At 34.7% G+C, this 22,820-nt stretch overlaps 2 protein-coding genes across 5 annotated transcripts in view; one reads left to right on the top strand and one right to left on the bottom strand.

Moving 5' to 3' along the window:
* Positions 1–558, top strand: part of SLC5A12 (solute carrier family 5 (sodium/monocarboxylate cotransporter), member 12) — a 40,925-nt gene extending 40,367 nt beyond the window's left edge. Inside the window, exon 15 of the mRNA XM_004683589.2 lies at positions 406–558. Within this exon, the coding sequence (XP_004683646.1) occupies positions 406–558 (153 nt within the window). The remainder of the gene's footprint in view (positions 1–405) is intronic.
* A 6,555-nt stretch (positions 559–7,113) lies between these two features.
* Positions 7,114–22,820, bottom strand: part of ANO3 (anoctamin 3) — a 246,431-nt gene continuing 230,724 nt past the window's right edge. For all 4 annotated transcript variants that reach the window (XM_012725477.1, XM_004682971.2, XM_012725478.1 and 1 more), the window contains 7 exons: positions 18,487–18,584; positions 17,891–18,024; positions 16,559–16,711; positions 14,924–15,071; positions 10,842–10,922; positions 10,560–10,665; positions 7,114–10,260 (listed from right to left, as the gene is read on the bottom strand). In XM_012725477.1, coding sequence (XP_012580931.1) covers positions 10,078–10,260; positions 10,560–10,665; positions 10,842–10,922; positions 14,924–15,071; positions 16,559–16,711; positions 17,891–18,024; positions 18,487–18,584 — 903 coding nt within the window. In that variant the 3' untranslated portion in view covers positions 7,114–10,077. The remainder of the gene's footprint in view (positions 10,261–10,559; positions 10,666–10,841; positions 10,923–14,923; positions 15,072–16,558; positions 16,712–17,890; positions 18,025–18,486; positions 18,585–22,820) is intronic.

Consider the following 22,820-nt stretch of genomic DNA (forward strand, 5'->3'; position numbering starts at 1 on the left):
AGCTCCCAGGGAAGGCTGCATATGGTGTTCTCATTATGCTCACGGTACCTTGATGTTCACAGGGAGGAAGCAAGACACCTCTGTCTGAAGTGCACATTTGCCTTTCTTTCCTCATTGCGAACACTGCTCCCTCATAGGGATGCTATACTAAATGAGAGATATACAAATGCCTTCACAAAAAGGTACATTATAAATGCTCAGTAGGGAATCATTCTTGCACTTTTTATTATGATTAGAAATACCTACCTGGGTTGAGATACGAAGGTAATCAATAAAGAAGTATTAAATTTGAATTATTTATGTTGCTGTTATAATAGAATTTTTTGAGGAAGAGGCCCAATCTAGATCACCTCAGCTTGATTTGGAGTACAGCAAGTCTTACTAATGTGCATTTTTTTTTTCCAGGAAAATGTTGATAATGGCAGAGCCTGGAAACAAGGGGCTGAACCTGTCTTCCAGAATGGACTCAGTGGGGATAACCTGGTTCATGTTCCAGGCTATGACTCCAAAGACAAAAGCTACAACAGTATGGTGTTAGAAAAGATTACCCAATTCTGAGGAAACACACATACACAAACACACACACACACTCTTTTTTCCCTTCTCCATTGATAACAGACTTGTATAGTTACCACAGCTAGAAGACAGGGATGTCTAATGTCTATTTATACTTATTTATAACTATAAATAAAGTAACTTCTCCTCAAGATATGCCTTGGAAGACCCAATTTCCAGGTGAGAAATAACAGCCAACCTGTTAAGTGCATTGGCAACTTCCTTCTTAAATAAAGTAGGATTGGATTTCATTACACTGCAAAGAATCAGCTGCTTTGCTTTGTATCATATTAAACTTAGTGAGGTGCTGAGGAGGTAATTTTTAAACTATCAAATATTTTGGGGCTTACACGGGGTGTGGAAGCAGGTATGTATATTAATGCTTCTCTGTCATTGCTGATAACAGGGAGGACTGACATCTACCCCAAACCCCAAACTTCAGAGGAAATAGGCAGATTTCACACACACATCCTCTCCCAGTAGTTGCAGATGGACCACTTGAACATCCCCCTGAAAACATACATCTCTTTAAATTCTTTGCCAGTCATTATTACTACTACAGGTTCCCTGACCAAGACTTGAAAAATAAATTTTGCTAAGGATAGAGGAGAGATTGGTATGCCTAGTTAGTGGGGTCAATCTAGCTGAGTACTCAGATTCTTTTGTGCTCTCAACATAACAGATCTTTTCTATCATCTTACTTGAGAAATTGACTCTGTACAAAATACACCTTCCACAGGATTTACTCTCAGCTCATACCTGCAGACTGGACACCTTCGGTCAGACGAAGGTAACAGAAGTTCTAGTTGAAATGTAGAAAGTACTTTTTATAAAGTTTTGGAGTAAGAGAGGGCTACCAATCAAAAAGGTGAGATGATAATGGAGAGGCAGTGTAAGTTTTTGGATGAAGACATAAAATCCTTAAAAAGTAAAAGCCAGTGCTACAGGGGCTAGATTGATAAGATGATCAATAACATGAAGAAACACAGTATCTGGGCATCAGGTACACTAGGACAGTGTCAGCTATGTAGCTATGTATTTTGGTGGCCAGGTAAGATCAAGAGGTCTGGAAATAGTATGTTAGCAAAGTAAAAGAACTGGTCCAAAAACACATTGTGATTTACCCATAGGAGGAGGAGAAAACTTATAACGAAACATGTAGCCAGATTTATTACTAGTGAAAGAAGATAAAAAAAAAAAAAAGAATCAATGATGATCTAAAAAAAAAAAAACCCAATGACTGATAAGAGAGGGTAGAGAGATAAATGTGTTATAGTTCATAAAAGGGAAGACAAGACATAGATTTGGGAAAGGGGTATGTTTGGAGAAATATTGGAAAATGAGAAGGATTTCTCATTTCTCAAGGATTTCTGACAGTGTTTTTAATCAAGCAATCTAATAAAGTTGTTGATTAAGGATTTGCAAGTTGAGAGGTACAACACAATTATTTTTGTGATGATTTAGTAGTTAAGACATTCCTATGAATTTGAAATTAGAAATGTAGTAGGTCTATCTTGAAATTTTGGCCAAATCTCAATGATTTAATTAGTATTTGACACAGGAAAAACACAACCGAGAGGATGAGAATGACATTAACAGTGGCTACCATTAAATATGAATTCCACCCCCCATAAATTCTTTGACAATTACAAATTTTCACTTTTTTAAAAAGGTAAGTCAGTGCCCCCTGATTTACCTTTTTAGGAACAGGAACTCCATCCCCAGACATATAGGGGCTCTGGGTGACAGACAACTGGGGCATATGTATATGTATACACACAATTTAGGATACATTTCAAGATTTTGAACGTTTGCTTTAAAGTTCAAAATTATCTTACAAATATTCCACCAGTTAATATGTATCCCAGAAATATTTTCAGGATCGTGTTTCTTTTTTTAGTCACATTTTCTCTCATTTGGTGTATTATCAAAGCATAAAATGATTTACAAATGTTCGATACTATTACATTATTATAAAAATGGCTCTGTTTTCTCTCACATAATGGTCAATAGAGTGATAGCTCCTAATTGAACAAACATGTTAAAATCCATTAGAAGGTAGAGTAAGTGGGAATTCACAGGGCAGTGATTGTCTACAGTACCTAGAAACCACATCTGTTGTACAGAAAAGTGGAAGGGAACTAAAAAGTGCAGAGGAGGAATGCACCGCATTTCTACATGCGCCTCTCCTTAGGAATATCAGCTTAGAGTGTGTTAAGGCCACTGGTACAATTAAGGTCATCTAGTTCCAGGTTCAATCTAGTCCATGGAAATGGGTGAAAAGTGTGGCATTTTTGCCACAGAATAACCAGGAATAGTCTTAATAAACACAGCTGTGAACTATGCATTCCTAAGATGGCCTAAAATTTTCATGGTATTGGTAAAAATAGAACACATACCTCAACTCCTCTTTCACTCATTCTGACTCACTTTGTTTTCATGACCGGTGTTCTCTTTATCACCATTTGGAGTAAGAAGTGCAGCCTGTTGAGGGATTAAGTTGAAACATAAGTTCTGACATAAATTATGCCAGTAATCTTGGTTAAGATTTTAAAACTCTAGGTAATTCACAAATTAAAAGCAGCAAATATTGCCCTACTTAATAGGGTTGTTGTGAGATCTACAAATCTTATGAACTATATAGCTGAGACTAGTCCACATGGAATAAAGTCTGTAGTATGTGAACATGGAATTCATGGAATTCATTATGGTATTCGTTTTAATTTAAAGAGCTTCATTGTTTCTGTATAAGAATTTCAAGACACTGGCTTAGTTCATGTGCTACCAAACTAAATTTGAAAATTGTAGTTTGAAAATTAGAAGTAACAAGATAAACATAAAGTATAAGTCATGTCATACATTACCAAACAATAGCTTTTTTAATGCCATCAAATAAGATGTGATTTTCCAAATAATTTTTATAAGGGTCCTAAACTCTTTAAGAAAGGAAAAAAAAAAACTACTATATAGACAAGTTTATTATTGAAAAATTGTAATATTCATAGCTATGATTTGTTAAGTGTTACAATGTAAATATAAATCTTGATAAGTAAACAGCATCTCAATCTAAGCTATGATTCAATGCACAGTTAAAAACAACTGTGATTCTTTAAACATAACAGAAATCCAATTTTAAATTGAATGTTAAATCCAAATTTTCTATGACTGCAATCTTCCTTATTGGCAATTGTATGGGTTTATACCATTGTATTCTAGAGAGAAAAAGGAAATCACAGACCAACGGGTTTTCAAACAGTTTTACAAAGAGAATATTATTGAAATATTTTTATAGTATTACAATCTAAATCAGACAGTATTACAAACATCAGAGAGGTAAATAGGAAGTAAAAAACAGAGCAGTCTCCTTTTATAATTTTAGATATAAATTTGTTTTAAAATATTAGATATTTCAACTCTCTTTATATACACTTATATATATTTAAAAATCTCATGTACTCAACTGCAATATTGTAAGGTTTTAGGCTTACTGTAAAAATAACCACTTTTATCCAGAACTAATAACCTGAATATAATCTATTTCCAAACAGATACAATTTTTAATTGTATTGGCAATGGTATATATGAAAATATAAAATGTAAAATTGATTACTGTAACTTACAATTGACAGTAACTCACCTACTGGTTACTTTTATTTATAACTCTTTCAAAACTTAATATTATATTTTTCCATTCCAATCTCTTGACCAAGTCAATCCATGTGTATAAAACTTATAAACCTGCTTTCTTAATGTTCCACTTTTATTTGTAATATCTATTATAGTTCAGAATACAAAGTTAAATTTGTATTTACCTAAATACAGGATGACCTTTAATTGAAGTATCAATATATCAACAGCTTTCTTATTAGACCATCATGACAAATTAGGGAAAAAAAAACTCTATGATAGAAAATTTCAGTTGGTATCTGTATCTGAATGGAAATGTAAGATGATGTTTTTGTATTTCCAAAATTTTACATTTTTTAAAGAGATATGGAATACTTCTAAATTTCTATTTATACAGTAATGTATTTCTATTTATAATGTATTTTAGGAAAAATGACTGTAGAATGAGTACAGATAGCAAAATCATTTCTTTTAAAAATAAGTTCATATTGAAATGTGTTCAAGTGATCAATGTGACTATTCTTCACAGGGTTAGGAGTGGGATATAAAAATACTTACCCTTAAATTTTAATATGAATAGATTAAGGCAGGTCTATCAAATGACCAAGTAAACAAAATTCAAAATAAGGTCTCACATATTACAAAACAGTACTTATTATTTTAGTGTTATAGAAAACGTCTGAAATATTTGGGCTACTGAGGTTAAAACACACACACACATGACCATCAAGATGATTTTATGATTTAATACAATGAATTACTATAAATCAAGAAAATCATTATATAATGGTGAAACCTTTTATGGACCTTGGTCTGTTTGTCCTCTGGAATTTCTAGAAATAATATTCACCTGCTTTAAAAAATATTTTACAGCAGCAAGCACGTGTCTATATGTGTTTAAAACACTCACTTCCTAATAATAGAATCTGTACTGGCACATTTAAAAAGTAAGATAATCTCATGTTGTGTATTTATTAAATGCCCTGGTGTTATTGCCATGTGAATAATCCCCAAAGTGCTGATTCATAGTGGCATAACATAGGCAGGCCTTACAGAGAATTGAACAATAAGGCAATGCTATTGACTTTTTTGAAACTTATAAAGGTTTCTTATAACTTCACTGTTCACTACATTTAGAAATACTGCATTGAAGACACACCTTAGAAGTACTTTTGGATAATTCAATCTATTTCAATAAATCGAAGTTTACTTAAATTGACTTTAAAATTTCTCATGAGACTAGAAAGAAATGTTGAATGGCTAACAGTAATACACACACATATAGTATTCCCTCAAATCCCTCTTCAGTTACAGAACTCCAAAAGCACTTTCCTACTTGAAAAAATTCAATTTAGCAGTCATGTATACAGAGGACACATACTAAGACAAAACTGCATATATTATGTATTTACACACACTTTTTTACCTTCACTTGGAAGATAAAATTGACACACTTATTTTTTGGTTAGAGTTATCACTAAGTTGACTATATTTAGCTTCATAATTTAAAAAGATAAAGAAAATATTATTGATTTCTTTTGAATATTAAAAGATGAACTTAATTGCAGTTGTTCAGTTAGAAAAAAAGTAGGGAGTGTGCATAATAGATATAGAAATAGAATCTAAAAATACAGTCATTTTGTCTTGGTGGGAAGTCCCTATCTATATCCCTGCCACCATTCCCAAAGCACTGTTTTTCAGAATTATCCTTGCCATCATATTATTCTGGCCATTCAAAAATCCCTCTATTCATGTAGAGAAAAGCTTCCCAAAAAGCAAACTAAATGTCTGTTCTTAGCACTTGTTAGATAAAATACTAAAGTTACATCTGGGCATTGACAAAATAATTATAATGGTTTGAAACAACTTATATACCACATGACACTAGCTATCTGCTTACCAATTCTTTTTAGTGAAAAGTATCTAAGTAGATTTCATTTATTTTTATTTCATAACTATCAGTAATAATTTAGGAGCGCTTTGCTTTCCAAAACCAGAAGACAGAGGGACTGCTTTCCCTAAGAGAGAATGAGAGTTGACATGGAGTATTCGGAGGACTTCAATGCACACATATGCCTGAAAACCTCACCCTTCCTTTTTAGGGAATGATTAAAATAGCATTCATGCAATTGATTGTCCAGTGTACACACGAATCCCACTTTAGACAAGCTATACCCAGAACAAGAGGCTTTCTTCAGGGAGAATTGTTCTGGAGACATCCTGGTACAGTCATAAAGCTGTAAGTTTAGATGTATAAGCTTCTCCCTATGAAAATCAGGGAGATAACATGCTCATTGATTCCCTGGATAGAAACCTCAAACAATATCTAGGATGTGTTATCATACTTGACTGGAGAGAAAATGGAGGGGATACTGAATGGGTATATCTCAGAGAGGAAATTCTCACTGATCCTTATACAAAAGATATGCTTATTGAGTGTGAGTATATGTGTATGCAGTCCCACACAACTGTGCATGTGTATATGCACACACACACACACACACACACACATTAGGCTAAAGCCTCTCTGTCCCTAATTGACTAAGCAATCAATTCAGCCATATCAGTCAAGCAACTCTCCATCAATTTTCAATTTTGACCACTAAGTTGGTCAGGGGATGGGCAGGGAATTGGCAATTTGGTAGCTTCTTATTGACAGTTGGTCCCACATGTCCACCTTCTTGACAGGAACTATCTTTAGGCTAAACTCACCTACATCTGTCCAAGGAGATTTTGACAGAGCCAGCACAAGTCAGAGAAAAAGAAAATGCTTCTGTGTGATAGAAGCATTATTAGCTCCTCAAAAACTAATCAAGCTTCTCCATCTGTTTCTAGCACAAGTTATTATTAGGATCAATGTGATACTCCGATCTCTGGCTGAACTTTCATACACAAATGCCTTGAAAATAACAATGAGCTTATCAGAAGACGCAGTGTCAAAAACTTTTTAATGAGTGGGGCAAGAATCTGCAAAAATTTTCATAAAGCGCTAAAGATAAGCAATTCCCTTTCCCCATACACACCCAACAAATCACTTAATTCTTAAAAATAAAAACAGACAAGAATAAACCCAACATACAAATTATAGAAAAATACCATATCATATGATGATTTATTGAGTGAAAAAAGTCCTTTTTCATTCCATTCTACAAGAGATTGTGCTAGGAGTCATTTTGAAAAAATTGTGCGACATTCAGAAGTTGTATCTCATCATGCAGTCAGTCAGCATGTTTAATGTGCAAGTGCATGCAGACACTCATTTGTGAACTATGTCAGCTACAATCTAGAGTGATTTTCCATACACTACTCTGAAAGTGCTTCAGCTATGAACAAACTGTCAAAGCCGACTGCATGCATATTTATATTAGTTATTTGCTTGAAAAGACAACAAGTTAGAATATGAAAATATATAAGCAGCATTCACGTAGTACAGAATTCCTGAGAAAAGAGTGTGCTATATAAATCCTTTGAGAAATCATTTGCATCCATATGAAAACTATGATATAAAACATTGTCTCAACTAAAACAGAGTGAAATAAAACTAACATACTGTTTGGGGCTATAATATTTTGTTGTCAACAGTGACAAAGGCCTCACTAAATTCTACTGCATTGTTTCACAAAAGGAAAAATGTCTGAAAAATTTTTCACTGTATGCTATTTTCCACCAGTTTCAAAATTATCAACATATTATAATTTTTTATTAAAAATACACCCCTATATTCACATTTTGTTTCTCTCTAGGAAATCAATATGATTTTAAACCCTGATGGTGGTATATAAAAATAACTCATAAAAAGACTTCTGAAGGGCACAACTGTCATTGTTTTTCGCTGCACATTGGACAAATATCTTTGTCCTATGTTCCTCATTTGGAAAAGACATAAATATCAGATTCATTTATGTCTTTAACAGACAGAGAGGGTATTTATTCTCAGGCAAGTAAAAGAAATGCAGATGTTACAAAGATGCAAGAGGTTAAAACTCCTTTGTGGAATTAGCTACTATAAATAAGCAGGTGGCAGAAACAGAACTCTCTGCAATCTGAATGAAAGAGACCCATGTGAAAAGGGCACATGAGAAAATTTTAGTGTAAGAAATTTCTCCCCTTGCTCAGAATCAAATGACAAGTAAGGAAGTGATTATTTTTCACAAAAACCAACTAACCAGCCACCCAGCCACCCAAACTACCAATCAATATCTATAATACATTAACTTTTCCCTGGCTGGAAGAAGGTAAAGCAAAACAGAAAACTATTTACAATGTTAAACTCATAAAAAAGAGTGAGGATCAATTCATAATTTTCTTACTAGGGAAGCCTCAGTATTTATTTCAATTGCATTTAATCTGCCCTGTGTATATTTTGGGACGAGCTACTCTATGCTTAATTGGACAAATAAAAATCAAAGTTCTCAAATATATATGAGTGTGTATAGTCTCCCACACTCTTCCTAGGGGAGAAAAAACTGAGATTAGCACTAATTGTTTTACACTGAAAAATGTCCTACTTTCTGTTGCACATCCCTTTACTTCCACTCTTTCCTCCCATGTGGCCACCAAAGCTTGTGCCTCCACTGGACTTTCCTTTCATTGAAGGCCCCATTATTATTCTCACTTCATTTGACTATGACCAGTCACACTAACAGATAATAGAACTGACACTGAAACAGAAGTTGCACAATAAAGCAAACTGATGTCTTTCACAATTACTTTGACTTTGTTTCTAGGTAATTATAAAAAATAACTCAATCTATCAAAGAAGATCAAAGAAGTCATAACAAAAAGAGCTTTACAGTGATGAAAATAAAGTAAAACAAAAAAGTGTTTTTTTTTTTTACAAATAATATAATTCATATTCATGCATTACTTTCATTAGCTCATAAGCAAGAGAAGACATTGTTGCAAAGCATCTGGCTTCTGTTTTCCTCAACAAACAAGTCACAAAAGGGTAGTGTGCAAATGTTCTCAGAGCTGATCAACTAACTTGCATTACACATTGTCAAGGTGCAAAGGTACAAGGAAAATAAACATATTTACAGCATTTCAAGTTATTCAGTGTGAGCTGTTGTAATAAATCAGGAAGCGAAAAAATTAAATGTACTATAAAACTGCCTTTTGTAGTAAATGGATTTATCTTCTCAATGATATGAAAATAACCCTTCATGTTTTACATGTAAGTGGCTCTACTGGCATTTAGTTATAAAGAAAAGCCGTACAACTGGTCCTGTCAGTCACAAAATAGATTTAGATATAGTCAATGCAACAGACTGTTATTTCATGAATGGTATTCATCTTGGAATTTTAGGTATTTGGTTTGACTATTAAGGAGATGTGCAACTCTTCAATTGCATAGTCAATATAAAGCAGCATGATTTCCCTGTGGCACAGGTCCACAATCTCAGCAAGAATAAGGGGAATTCTTACAAACCTGTAAGCTGAAGGGACGTGGATTTTTGGCAGCAAAGGCAATAAGTATATCGACTCACTCTATAGTTTCAAAGTCATTAGAATGTGAATGAAGATAACACAATTCTAAGTCATTCCTGGCATGTGAACATTTTCATGGAAATCTTGTCTTTGGAAACCTCACCATCACACTTCCTGTTACACTGCTGATGGAAGGTGAAGATCTCCAAATACATAACTCCCTGAGTCTGGTTCTGAGAATTAGATTCCGGCTTTCTACAATGTCAATCTGAGCATTATTGTAAGGTCAGGAATCATCTTTTTCTCTCCTAGAATGCTGGCTGTTTCAAATACCAGAGATAAATGTAATGCATTTCTAAGGAACATATCACACACATGATTGTCAGGTGTACCTTCCTTAGATAGCAGCTAAATTTGAACTTGCTGCCATTCCAATGACTATTGCCCCTACTGGGTAACAGTTACCAACTAAGGCCATTCATGATGAACAGGGTGACCACTTTTTCTCCGTTGTTGTTGTAAGTGTTCTAGCTCAGCCTCGTACATCATTTCTTGAACGAGGTACTTCTCCCGTCGTATTCTGTCATATAGATTTTTTGGTACATCTGGAATCAGGTATGCAATGAATGACTTGATCCCAAAAACAAGGTGCTGTAAGTTTAAGAAGGGAAAGTGCAATATACAAAGATTATCATATGCTAGTTTATAAAATGAATAAACATGAACAATATTGTGTTTGACTAACAAACAATCAGACACTGGAATGGAGAATGCTATCAATCACCTAGGATGTAAATATTTGCACAGATTGCATTTGCAATACTATAGTTGCCTTCTATCGGATACGTGTTAGGAAGAATGAAGGACCGTTTCCTCTTTTTACTGTGATATGTTGATACCACAATTGAAATAATATATGTTTAAGGTAATTTTATCAGTCTTTGACTTACCTCAAACACAATGATGAAGGCCAATCGAGCAGCGAGGATGTGCCAGTATTGTAAGGTGAATTCATAGGGTTTGGAACTCCAAGGGGGCCCTCTGTAATCTCTGTACCTAAACCCCACAAGACAAAGAATTTGAAGAACAGAGACTAATGAATGGTAGAGGCCCCGAATTTTCTTGATTTGCATACATTCCAAAATGAGTTTGGATGGGCTCATTAACATGTAAAGGCAAGGAAATGTAATAGGGGAAGGAAGAAGAAAAGCATTATAATTTATAAGCAATACCTGCAATAGCCAGATTTTCCCATACCGAGCTCACTCAGGTCAAAGAAGGAGAGGCTATTGTTGACATATCCTTTTAAGCAACTGAGAGAAAAGAAAAGCATAATGTGATTCAGAGATTCATAAATTTCTAGTGCAGTGCCTTCATTATAAGTCACAGGATTTAAAAAGATTCATTTCCATTAGAATTATAAGTACTTAGCAACTCAGCTCTTTTATTCCCTAACTTCCATTATAACTGTAGCTTCCCCTTAATGAGATAAACTCAGGTCATTTTCCCTCAGTAATTTATAATTAAACAGACAACAAAAAACATTTATTTGTGATTTGTTAATTTACTCAATATGTATTTATTGAGGACTTACAAATTTTTTAGAAAAGTCCAGATGCTTGGTGCTGAACAATAACAAAATATGAGGCAAAATATGATAACATAGGGATTAGATAGTAATTAGAGTTAATCTTTACAGCAATCTTAGTGTATATATATTATCACCATTATTTAGATTAAAGAACAATTGTTTACAGAGAAAAGGCTTCTCTAGGCTCGTAAGTCTTAAAATATTTTATATTGGCCCTCCTTGGTGGCGCAGCGGGTTAAAGCACAGCACTGAGGATCTAAAGCCGCTTCTGCATGAGTTCGATTCCCGCCTGCCCCGGAGGTGACCACATGGCATGGCAGACCTCTCCTGACCCGCCCGCTGCTCCCCTCAGCAGTGTACTTCATCGATCTGCCTGTTCTGCTCCCCACTCTGTCTCTGGTGGGGCCTCTCGCCGCCCCTGGGCCTCTGGCCTGTACCCCAGTTCTGTATGCACAAATAAATAAATTTAAAAAAAAAATTTTATATTTTCAGATAGCCTGTATAAATAAATTAAAAATTAATTTCAGTTCTCAAAGCCATTTGCATAGTAACATTCCTATTGATAGTTTACATATTAGAAATTAAAACTGGGCATTTATAAAATATTTACCAATTCATGTAAATTTATTGTCAAATCCATTACAAATAATATGTATACCAAATGTTTCATTATTGCCAATTAAAAAAAATATTAGATAATATTGGCTTATATTAATGTATATGGCTCAGAGATATAGGTTTATACTTTTTCACATGTAGGTTACCACAAATACAGAACATTTAAAAAAAGAGCTATATTTTATAAAAGAAAAATGTACGAAGAAAGATAATGTTTTACATGACCTTTTTAATGTCTGTCTCATAAAAGATAGCTATATTGTCATGGTGGCTTCTTAAGTTAACCTGTTGCAATATGTTGATTTGGTTAAAGGGTATTCAGAGAAACGACTCACATAGGCAAGTAGTTGGACAAAGGAGGACTATTTTAATAGCATTTCAGATAGTTATTCAAAATATTTTGATATCATACTGAAATCCTGTATGTTGTCAGTTTATAAAGTTTAGTTGCAATGTGGAATCTGAAAATAAAATTCAATTTCAATGTAGCACTGAACTTTTCATATGGATCTTATATTAAATCCATAAGTCTATGTTATAATTTGAATTCACTTCTTACACAGATTTATGACATCAGATAAGGTAATTTGGAAAATTTATTCCTGGAGTTATGAACATCACCTAGATATTAGCAAAGTTTTATGAAAAATCACAATAATTAATAACAGTTTTGATTGTAATCACAAAGTATTGGGAAACTTTTAAGCTTGCAATGGCAGATAAAGGTTCTCCAAAATTCAAATTTTCACTTCAAAGCTTCATATTTTATTAGTATAAATGAATACTGTCAATAATTTCCTTATAATGGCATGATAGTTTTGTGCATTTTATAAAAATGTCCGCTAAGTGCTCAAGCCTGAAGAATAATAGCTTATCTGGAATATTTGTTTAATTTGCAACAATCATACATGGAATTTTCTTCAAGACAATCCTCATCATTTGGAATGTAGAAGTACTTCACAATTTATTAAACAGTCACAAAACATGTTTTTTCACAATGATGTCTAGATGGTTTCTAGCTTGACTGCTTCATCAAGAACACTCTGGAATATCTTAGCGTTTTTAAATAGTAGTGAAGAATGCGATTCATATTCTAGTACTTTGGGGGGCTATAATCTTCAGTTACACAAAACAACTAGAAAATTGCATCTACCGCTACTTTTTCACCATTGGTACAAATATCAATAGGATGGAAAAAGATGTACTATGATTATGAAAACAGTATTAACCTCATGGACCCTTAAGGAGATCTGTGGCCCCTATGTGGAGAACCTAGCTCCTGGACAAACAGTTGTTAAAACCTGAATTCAAATGTGTATCTCTCTCACACTAACCCCTAAATTCTTAATTTCAGTGCCATGCTGACTTCACACCCTGCTCTGTCCAACCTGGATATCATAACTTATCATTTCGACTTCTCTTTGTCAATCTGATCTTTTCCACTGCACCTCATTCTTTGCCACTTCATTCTGAAAATGAACATATTCCCATTTGGAAGTTAAGCATACCCACTACCCTCCCCTCCAAAAATAAAATAATATGTAGCTATGAACATGTGACTTCAATTTCAAAATGCCTTTCACATCTCTGTATGAAATTATTCTACACCATTGGTAAGTGAATACAGAGAAGAGGTCAGTTGTCATCTACATGCAGGCAGAGTCTAAATACAGAGCAGGTATTCAGGCAATCTTACTTTCACCTACCCTAGGTGGCAGTAAAGACACTGGCAAATGCTCCAGAGGAAGAGGCCTGCCAGACTCACATGCACACTTTCACCCCTGCATCTGGGCTATTTTTAATTAAGAAAAAAAGGGACTTTGGGGATTTTTCTCAATTGATGCTTAAACTATTTTTTAAACGTAGTGTTTGGCAGTTCAAAAATGTTATTTCAGGCACTATTTCTTAATCAAAGTTAAAAATTGATGATGTGGCTTTTAGTAAGAGGCAAAAAATTAAAAATTTGAACCCAGGGTGTTTGAATTCAACTTAAAAATTTCGAAAAGACTCCAAGATATAAAATGAAACTTCATGGCTTTGTTAGATCTCTGAGAAATCGAAACGTTTACATTCAGAAAGGCATTTTGGTGTTGAGTTCATCAGCAGAACTAAGGGTTGATTTCATTCTAAAACAGGGCTCATTCTGCTGGGGCATATGTCAGCCCCTAGCTAAGATGCTTGTCCAAAGCTGCTCCTGAAGGAACAAAAAGGCTCCTCCTAACACCCCCTTACCTGCTATCATTATTTTTATACCTAAGGCAACTCTCCAGCAAAAAAAACCCATTTCTCTCTGTTACCTAAATCCAGTGACTTCTTCCATTCTCTCCTGATCTATAATTTTAAGAAGGAAATAACAGGTACATACTCCCCAAAACTAGGGTTCTAATAAGGTGACTTTGTTCCTCAGGGAACATTTGGAGATGTCTAGACATATTTTTGAAGGTCACAGCTTGGGAGTAGGAGGTTGCAGCGGGCTTCTACTGAGTGGAGGGGAAGGATGCCATTGAACATCCTACACTGCCCCGGGCACTTCCTTCCCCATCCAAAAAAGAGAATTATCTGGGATAAAATATCATTAGTGTAGAGGCTGAGAAATCATACTCCCAATATGTGGATTTATTTTCCAACAAAAATACGTGGAGTCAGGCCCAGGATAACATTTTCTGCACCCTTAACTGTCCTAACTATAAAGACCATTTGAAACATCTTTCTCTATAGAGTCAACAGTTTCTTCACATTCTGTATTATCTTGCAAAAAAGCTTCCTGCCCTTCAGCAGGATTAACCATTATGGGTCTCAATTTTCCAATCCATATATCAAAAGATTATGTTCCACAATTTCTAAGAGACATTTTTCAGTTCTAGAATGTGACTTCTGAGTACACTAATATTTTTAGCCTTGTACTCCTAGTGATGCATGGAGAGACTTTAAACTTATTTCCTATAAGAAACTGCTGCCTTTTTTTATGGTGCTTGGTTGCATCCAATAAATCCAGTAAGTGCAGTGATCAGGATCAGTGCTCTTCATGGTCACAGAACAAAACTTGCCAATAAGTTCTCATTTCAATTACAACATAAAATAGATCAGAAAAATGTTCACCCTTACTTTTCGCTGTATTCAGACCGACTTGCACAAGGGCCATATTTATATTCATAGACAAAACGTGGGATGTAATCTGATGTAATAGCAATTACAAATGCATTGGTGATCACAGCCAATATGCCAATTCCTTCAAGAATTCCATACCAGATACCTAGTAGGAGAAAAATAGAAGATCAAAGAGAGTGAATAAAACATAAAAAATTAAGCCTTTGAATAAATTTTATTTTGGAAATTTTTTCTGGGTGGGGGGGGAGTATACTTATTTTGATCCACATTTTTACTTTAGTCCATTATTTACTTTTTAGTACAATGTCTCACTAAGGTACAGCTATTGAACGGATTTCCACAGAGGAATATAGACTCCATACTGGAAATCTGAAAATTACAGTGTTATTAGGAATCAGCTCATGCTGGTAGTGAGACATAGAATGTTTGCCTAAAATATATCAAAGCCTAATGTTTAGAAGTTACTGAGGTGATATAAAACAATATTTAAGTTCTAGATCATCAGGTAAGCAGTGGAATATCTGTATTCACTATTGGTTTGCCTTTGCCTTGCCAACTATCTTTTTGAAACAAAAACACAAAAAAAGTTAAACTAGCTTGCTGTCAAGACTTGAAATTACTAGTTGGCATTTCTTATTAGGAGAGCAGCCTGTAATTGGATTTTTGAAATTGCACAAAGTATCTATAAACTATTGATGATCGTCAAGACTATGATTTAAAATGAGGTTACAATTAGTTTTAAACATGTTAATTAAAAACACATCCTGTAAAGAAAGCATCAGAAGTGCCAGTGGTCACTGGCTCACTGGCTAACGTGGCTACCTTCTCCCCCACCACCCTCCATGTTTTTCACATTCTTTATAACGTGGCCACATATATAATATGGCTATAATATATATATATAAAGGAATTTTATTAAATTAATAAATTCAAGTTCTAAAACTTAACATTTACTTGGTTGGAGAGATGATAAGAAATAAGAATTTGTAAGGAAACAGTATTTGCACACATCAAAATTTAACATTTCTTTTTACAAAAGTAATGCTACTCAGCCAAAGCAACAACAATTACTTAGGATAAAATATATGCTTCACAAAACACAGAGAGGATGATTTTGCCTAATATACAAAATGGAGTTGCTGAGGCAATGGATCTACATTCACTGATAGTGAGAGCAGAAATTGTCACATTTTTGAAGAACATATATCATGATTTTAAATGCAGGTGTTCTTTGTCACAGGAGTGACAGTCATTCTAGGAATACAGCCCGAGGAAACAGTTCAAGTAAGTATGAAGCTATTTGCCTGTTGCATAGTAGCAAAGGACTAAAGCAATCTAAAATCTTTACTTAAGGGATTGCTTTGAATGCATAATAGAAATCTGCAGCAAAAATAAAGAATGAGGTAATAAAGAATGGAAAATGAATTACAGACACATTTTTGAAGCATCCTGTTTAAAGTGGACTTACTCTTAAGTGCTTATTTTATTCTTTGGTTAAGGAAACCTGCTCAGTTTTGTTACTGTTGGGAGGGAGACCCCAGAAATAGAAATCCACATGGTGCTAAGTAAAATGACAGCAGTTCAAAGTCACTTAATTTCTGAATCTCACCTGTGTCAGTTGTCTGAACTTACCTATATCAGTAGCTCGGGCTGGCAGAGGCCTGCGCCACTGGGTGACAAATTTGTATGCATCTAGCCTAATCTCAATGATATTGTTTAACAAAGCCAAAAGAGGAGCCAGAGGAAATGCCGCAACAAAGATGGTGGTAAAACCAAACTGCAAAACTGTAAAGGGAAAGCATTAGGAAATTAGTGATATCAAACCTTATTAAAAATATAAACACTAGGGCCCTCCCTGGTGGGGTGGCGCAGCCGGTTAAAGCACTGCACTAAGAAGCTTAAGCTACTTCCGCATGAGTTCGATCCCCGCCTGCCCCGGAGGAGATCCACATGGCGTGGCAGACCTCTCCTGACCCGCCCGCTGCTCCACTCAGCAGTGTACTTCGTCGATCTGCCTGTTCTGCTCCCCACTCTGTCCCTGATGAATCCTCTCACCCTCCACATCTCTGGCCTGTATGCCAGTTCTGTATGAATAAATTAAAAAAAAAAAGAAATAGAGCTTTAAATATATATATATAAACACTATCATTTATTGCACATTATCCTAGTGTAATACTAGGTACTTTACATAAATAGCTATTCACCTTTTCAACACTCCTAGTGGGTATATATGTTTATCCCCATTTTTAGTTGAGAAAGTTATACTATTTGTTAAGTAAACTTCTAAAGGGTAGATAGCCAGAAAACATTTAGCAACTACATTCAAACTCAGATCTGAATGGATTGAAAATCTATGTTTTTGCCACTAAGCAGCAGAAGGAAGAGTAAAGAAAATACAAGGAGTCAGAGGGGAACTTGAAGAATTCAAATGCTTGACAAAAGGAGGGACTGGAGACCTAATTTGGTTTTCTTTTTTCAAAGTTTAGAAAAAAGATAAGGTTAGACAGCACTCAATGATTTTAATAGTTGGAATGGGAATTCATTTTTTAATATAGGTAAGTTTCTTGAAAAAGCTGAGATTCAGACAAGTTTTGTGTAAAGGTTTATTATGAAAAAGAATTATTGCCTGGTTTGGGTGAGATGGTACATTTCATGGATGGATTTGATTCTGCTTCTTTAAAATATTTAATATTTAAATATTTCTTTAAAATATTTGCTCAAAAGCTAGGTCTCTACCATAGGGACCATTATTTTGAACAAATATTCTGGTTGCCCAAGGACAAAATGTGTGAACCTTCTAGAAGTTGCGTTGCTATCTTCTCTAGCTCTGTCTAGCAAAAAGTGCAGAAATATTTAGATAGAGTCTAGAAAGGAGGGAAATGATTTTCTCTTTTGAACCAAAACCTGCATGAAACAGAAAAATAATATCAAGAATGACAACTCCGCAGAAAGGTTTTTCCTTACCCATTTCTAAGTACTCATCCATCAGTCCATGAATATTCATAGGCTGCAGATTCCAATCATTTTCCCACTGTGGTATGGAGGCATCTTGTACTCCCCGCTTGATTTTATGTCGTGACCACCAGTTCTGGATCAATCTACATCCAGAACAGAAAAAGAACTTTAGAGCTCTAATTTTAGGCACAATGGATAATTGATAGTACATTTAGAAAGGAGAAACACCAACTATCCTCAGGACTATACCAAGCATTCCTGAGAACTGGAGATATTTGCATGGTCTCAGCTTCCAAGACTAGCACCAGAGAATAGGACTCAGTCTTTTCAGAACTCTCCAGACCCTGTAAACATCTATATTTTTATATAGAAATTGATCTCCTGAGATACTTCAATGCATTCTGGTTTTGAAGTATGCTGCTGATTCTCTTTCTTAAGAGATACAAAAACTGAAGCTCAGAAAGATTTATTACCTTGCACAAGGTCACACATTTACTAAGGAGAAGAGCTGGAACAGAATTTTCATTGGTCTGATTACTAACCCCAAATTTGTACCTTTTTCTTTGTAACAATGTATAAAGTAAGTTTAATAATACAGTGCTCACGGGTATCCCAGTTCCATGAAGTTATTCCATATTTGCTTCAAAAACATGATAACTCCCATCTGGAGGCAGAGGTCTATTAAACAGCCACTAGGATGACACTACAACAGAACAGTAAAAGCAATAATGACCTGGCTCTTCCCAGTTAGTTTAAACATCCCCACAAATTATACTATAAGTTCTAAGCCAGGCCACACCATCTCAATGCGTAAAGACAATAAAAACAAGGTAGAAATAGCATCTATGAGGTTACTTGTTATGATGTTTTCATTAATTACACAATTCTAACCTTTACCAAACTTTTACTATCTGCTCAACTTTTCATTAAGCATGACCACATAAAATAAATAATTGGGGATAATTATATAGCCATTGAAAATTAGGAGACAGAAAAATGTTTAGTTCTATGGCCAAATGTGTACAATATATTCTTTTAAAATCAACCTTTCATTTCAGAATAATTTTAGATTCATAGAAAATCTACACAGTACAGAGAATTCCCCTGTGGCTCCTCACTCATTTCTCTCCATTGCCCATCTCTTAATGAGGGATATGTGTTAAAAATAAGAGACTCTTGCACACTGCTATTAACTGAACTGCAACATTATTTAGGTTTCACCAGTTTTTCAATGAATACCCTCTTTTTGCCCCAGGACTGAGCCCAGAATATTATATTTACTCATCAGTGTCCATGGACTCTTCTTGGTCTGGACAATTTCTGTTTTCATATCCTTGACATTGTTCAGGACTGTTGGACGGGTATCCTGTGCAAAATCCCCAATCTGTTTGTATGATGTTTTCATGTGTTTAGAGCAACGTTTTGTTTTGGGGGAATGCAATTAGATCACAGAGGTGATGTGTCATTCTCATCACACTACAAATGATGTTAACCTTTATCACTTGGTTTATATAGATTTTTGCCAGTATCTCCACTGTAAAATTAATCATTTATATCTTCCCTTAGAAGTGAGTTGCTAAGTCTAGCCCACTCTCAAGGTGCGGGGTAGCTAATATAATCTCTATTTTCTTGATTGAGAAAGCATGCCACAAAATATTTTGTCAGATAAATCCCAATTTTGCCTTCTCTTTGTAGCTTTTTTTTTCCTAGATTTTTCTTCATAAAGCATTAGAAACCCACACATTGTAATCAATGTGTTTTGCTTGAAACCTTTGTACCATGGGAGACATGTGGGTAGGGAAGCGTGGGTTGGTCTCTTTAGAAATGGGTTCATGTTCTGCTCACAAGGATGATACTGTCTGTAGCTTTGATCCACTGCTTCTATTTCTATCAAATTGGTACCAGTGCACAATTTCAAAGGAAACAAAAAATTAGGACATGAAGAACTTTTTTTCAGGTTCCAGCCCAGTAACTTAAAATTTCTTAATCTGACCCAGAGAGAGGACTTGCTAGTGGGGATTCTTATTGTGTGGAGAAGAGTTATTCTCCCACCCAAGTATGTTTCTTATTTCTAGAATAAATTTGGAACCCCCTGAACTCTGCCATAGCTATGGGATAGATGAGTTAGGTAGAATGCCTGAGGCTGAATCATTCTACGGAGGTACATCAGAGATCAAAGCTATGGAGTATACCCACAAGCTCAAGCACTTCACTTTTATAGAGAGAAACAGGAAAATTGACCTGTGCTTGGTCATGCGATATTAACTGGTGGTGTGGAAGGGAAAGTCTCGGTTTCCTACACCTTACCCATTGCTCTTTTAAAAGGATGGCCTTTCCTTACCATATTTGTTTCTTGCTTTGAAGGGCTGGTTTAGCACAACCACGTTATATGTAGGAAGGAAATATAAGGCAATCATAAAACTATTTGATTTGATTATTCTCCATAATGATAGTCCAAAATGTAGAGGCTAGATAATAGGCCATCTCTAATTTTTTTTTTGAAATTGACTTTTGATGACTTTGTAATATTTAGGCAAAGAAAGAGATTATAAAGGTTTTTAAAAGGTTTTTCCCCCTTCATATGATGATTTCCTTGAACCATAATCCAATCCTTTAACCCTGTAAAATTCACGTGGTAAAAAGAGCTCATACTTACAATGAGTATGAGCATAGTTTAGTTTTTATTCTCATTCTACTACTCAAAATCATAAGGTCATGGACAGCCCCTTGGTGAGTAACTTCAACTACACTGTTGGTGGGAATGTAGACTGGTTCAGACCCTATGGAAAACGGTATGGAGGCTTCTCAAAATACTAAAACTAGATCAACCATGTGATACTGCAGTGCTACTCCTAGATATCTACCTGCAGAATGCAAAAGCCTTAGTTTGATTGGATACAAGCACTCTTATATTCATTGTAGCACATTTACAATAGCCAAATTTATGGAAATAACCTAAATTCTCATTGACAGAACAGTGGTTTAAGAAAATGTGTATGTAAACAATGCAATACTATTCAACTTTAAATAAAGAAGAACTCTTGCCATTCGTCAGAGCATGGATGGAACTGGAGAGAATTATACTGAGCAAAACAAGTCAGAATGAGAAAGACCAATAACCATATGACTGCACTCATATGTGGAACAATACACCAAAACAAAGAAAAAGAACAAACTAAAACAAAATACTTGAAATCTCTATGTAGAATTCAGACTACCAGAGTGGGAGTGTGGGGGTGGGGTGGGAAGGACAGTGTGGAAGAGGGTCAGTGCACTATGGTGGAGAACGATGGGTACTTTGGTGGTGGGTGGGGCATAGCAATATTCATTTGATAAAGTATGGACTTATATGCCTAAATCACATATGGTGGTGTAAACTGATTTTACCTCAATAAATAAATACAATTTAAAATAAAATATTTTTTTTTTCTATTTTGGCCTCAATTGTGCCTTAGTACCATTCTTTGTGACTGGAAAAAATACAATAGTCAGAGTTCTGATTCTAAAGCTAGACTGCCTGGATTAAACAGAAATCAATTTGATCACTTCCTCAATTTGCAAGCATTTTAGAATTGTAGACAGATTACATAATTTCTGTAAGATTCAATTTCCTCTTCTGTAAAATAGGCAGACATAATAGTGGAATCTTATCAGGGTTAAATGAGTTAACATGTAGAACACTTAGAAACAATATCTGGAATGTGCTGGCAAATAGCACATACTTATTAAATATTAGCTATTATTTTTATGTAATTTACATAAAATATAATACAGAATCAGACAATATAGCTAGCTCATAAATTGTAGTACTTTTTATTTTTTTAAGGATTACCATTAACTGTGTCAGGGATTTGCATACAAGATCGAATTTTATCCACCTGACACTAGTATTATTGAGACAGTCACTCTTATCACAAGTTTACAAAAGAAGAAACTGAGATTACTGATACTAAGATCATACAATTAGGTGGGGCAAAGTTAGAATGTAGACTCACAGACTCCAAAGAAAATAGTTTTTTTCTTTGAGGCTATTAACATTGTGAAAGAAAGGAAAGAAACTTATTTGCATAACTTAATGTTACCCAGCAGCATTCTGAAATGCGTGTCAATAAATGCTTATTTGCATGATTGAATTCAGAGTGTCAGTTATGATTTTCCATTATGTATACTTTCTACATCTACATTGCTAGAATATCTAGGGTCTATCACAAACTCAAATTTTTCATTTCGCTGATTTTTTTATTTTCCAAAATAAACAATGATATTACAAAACATGGTCTATGTCATAAATATAATAGAAAATGTCTAGGGTGGCTAATGATAATTTTTCTTGATATCATGGTTTCCGATTATTTCATACTTAAGCATAAGAACATGAAGTCAAACAAAATTACTGATGACAGCTGCATCTAAAAAGACATCAATATGATGATCTGCTTATAACCACTGTTTCCCAAGTTACCCTTACTAATTGCAATTAGGTACTCCTGTAAAAAGACATCATTGAGTCCCAAATTAGGTGAATAAAAAATCTTGCAACAGATTAATCCTAATTCTGAACCATGAGAGAAAAACTGCAAGATTGATTTGGGATCTCCCAGAAGTCTGAGATATGAAAAGCCTTAAACTGCCTTTGGCTAGAATAAAACCCAAATACTTGTAGTGTCAGGGAACTGGAAATATCAGCTACAAGTCAGAGAGTACAGCTCAGACATTGTGCTAACTGTGTTATGTAAATCACCTCTTATCTGCAAACAGCTTTGCAACCTAAGGATAATCACTGCCAATTTATAGATGAAGAGAGAGACTCAGAGAGGTTAACTAAGGGACAAACAATTAAGTAGCAAGATCTGCTTCTGAGCCTTGGTTTCTATGACGTAAACCAAGAATTTCTTGGTTCTCTGAATTTTTAAGCTTTCTCCATGTATTCCAGTCAAGT

This window comes from Condylura cristata, unplaced genomic scaffold (assembly GCF_000260355.1).
Source record: "Condylura cristata isolate star-nosed mole 26May11 unplaced genomic scaffold, ConCri1.0 scaffold00015, whole genome shotgun sequence".
Taxonomy (NCBI): Eukaryota; Metazoa; Chordata; class Mammalia; order Eulipotyphla; family Talpidae; genus Condylura; species Condylura cristata.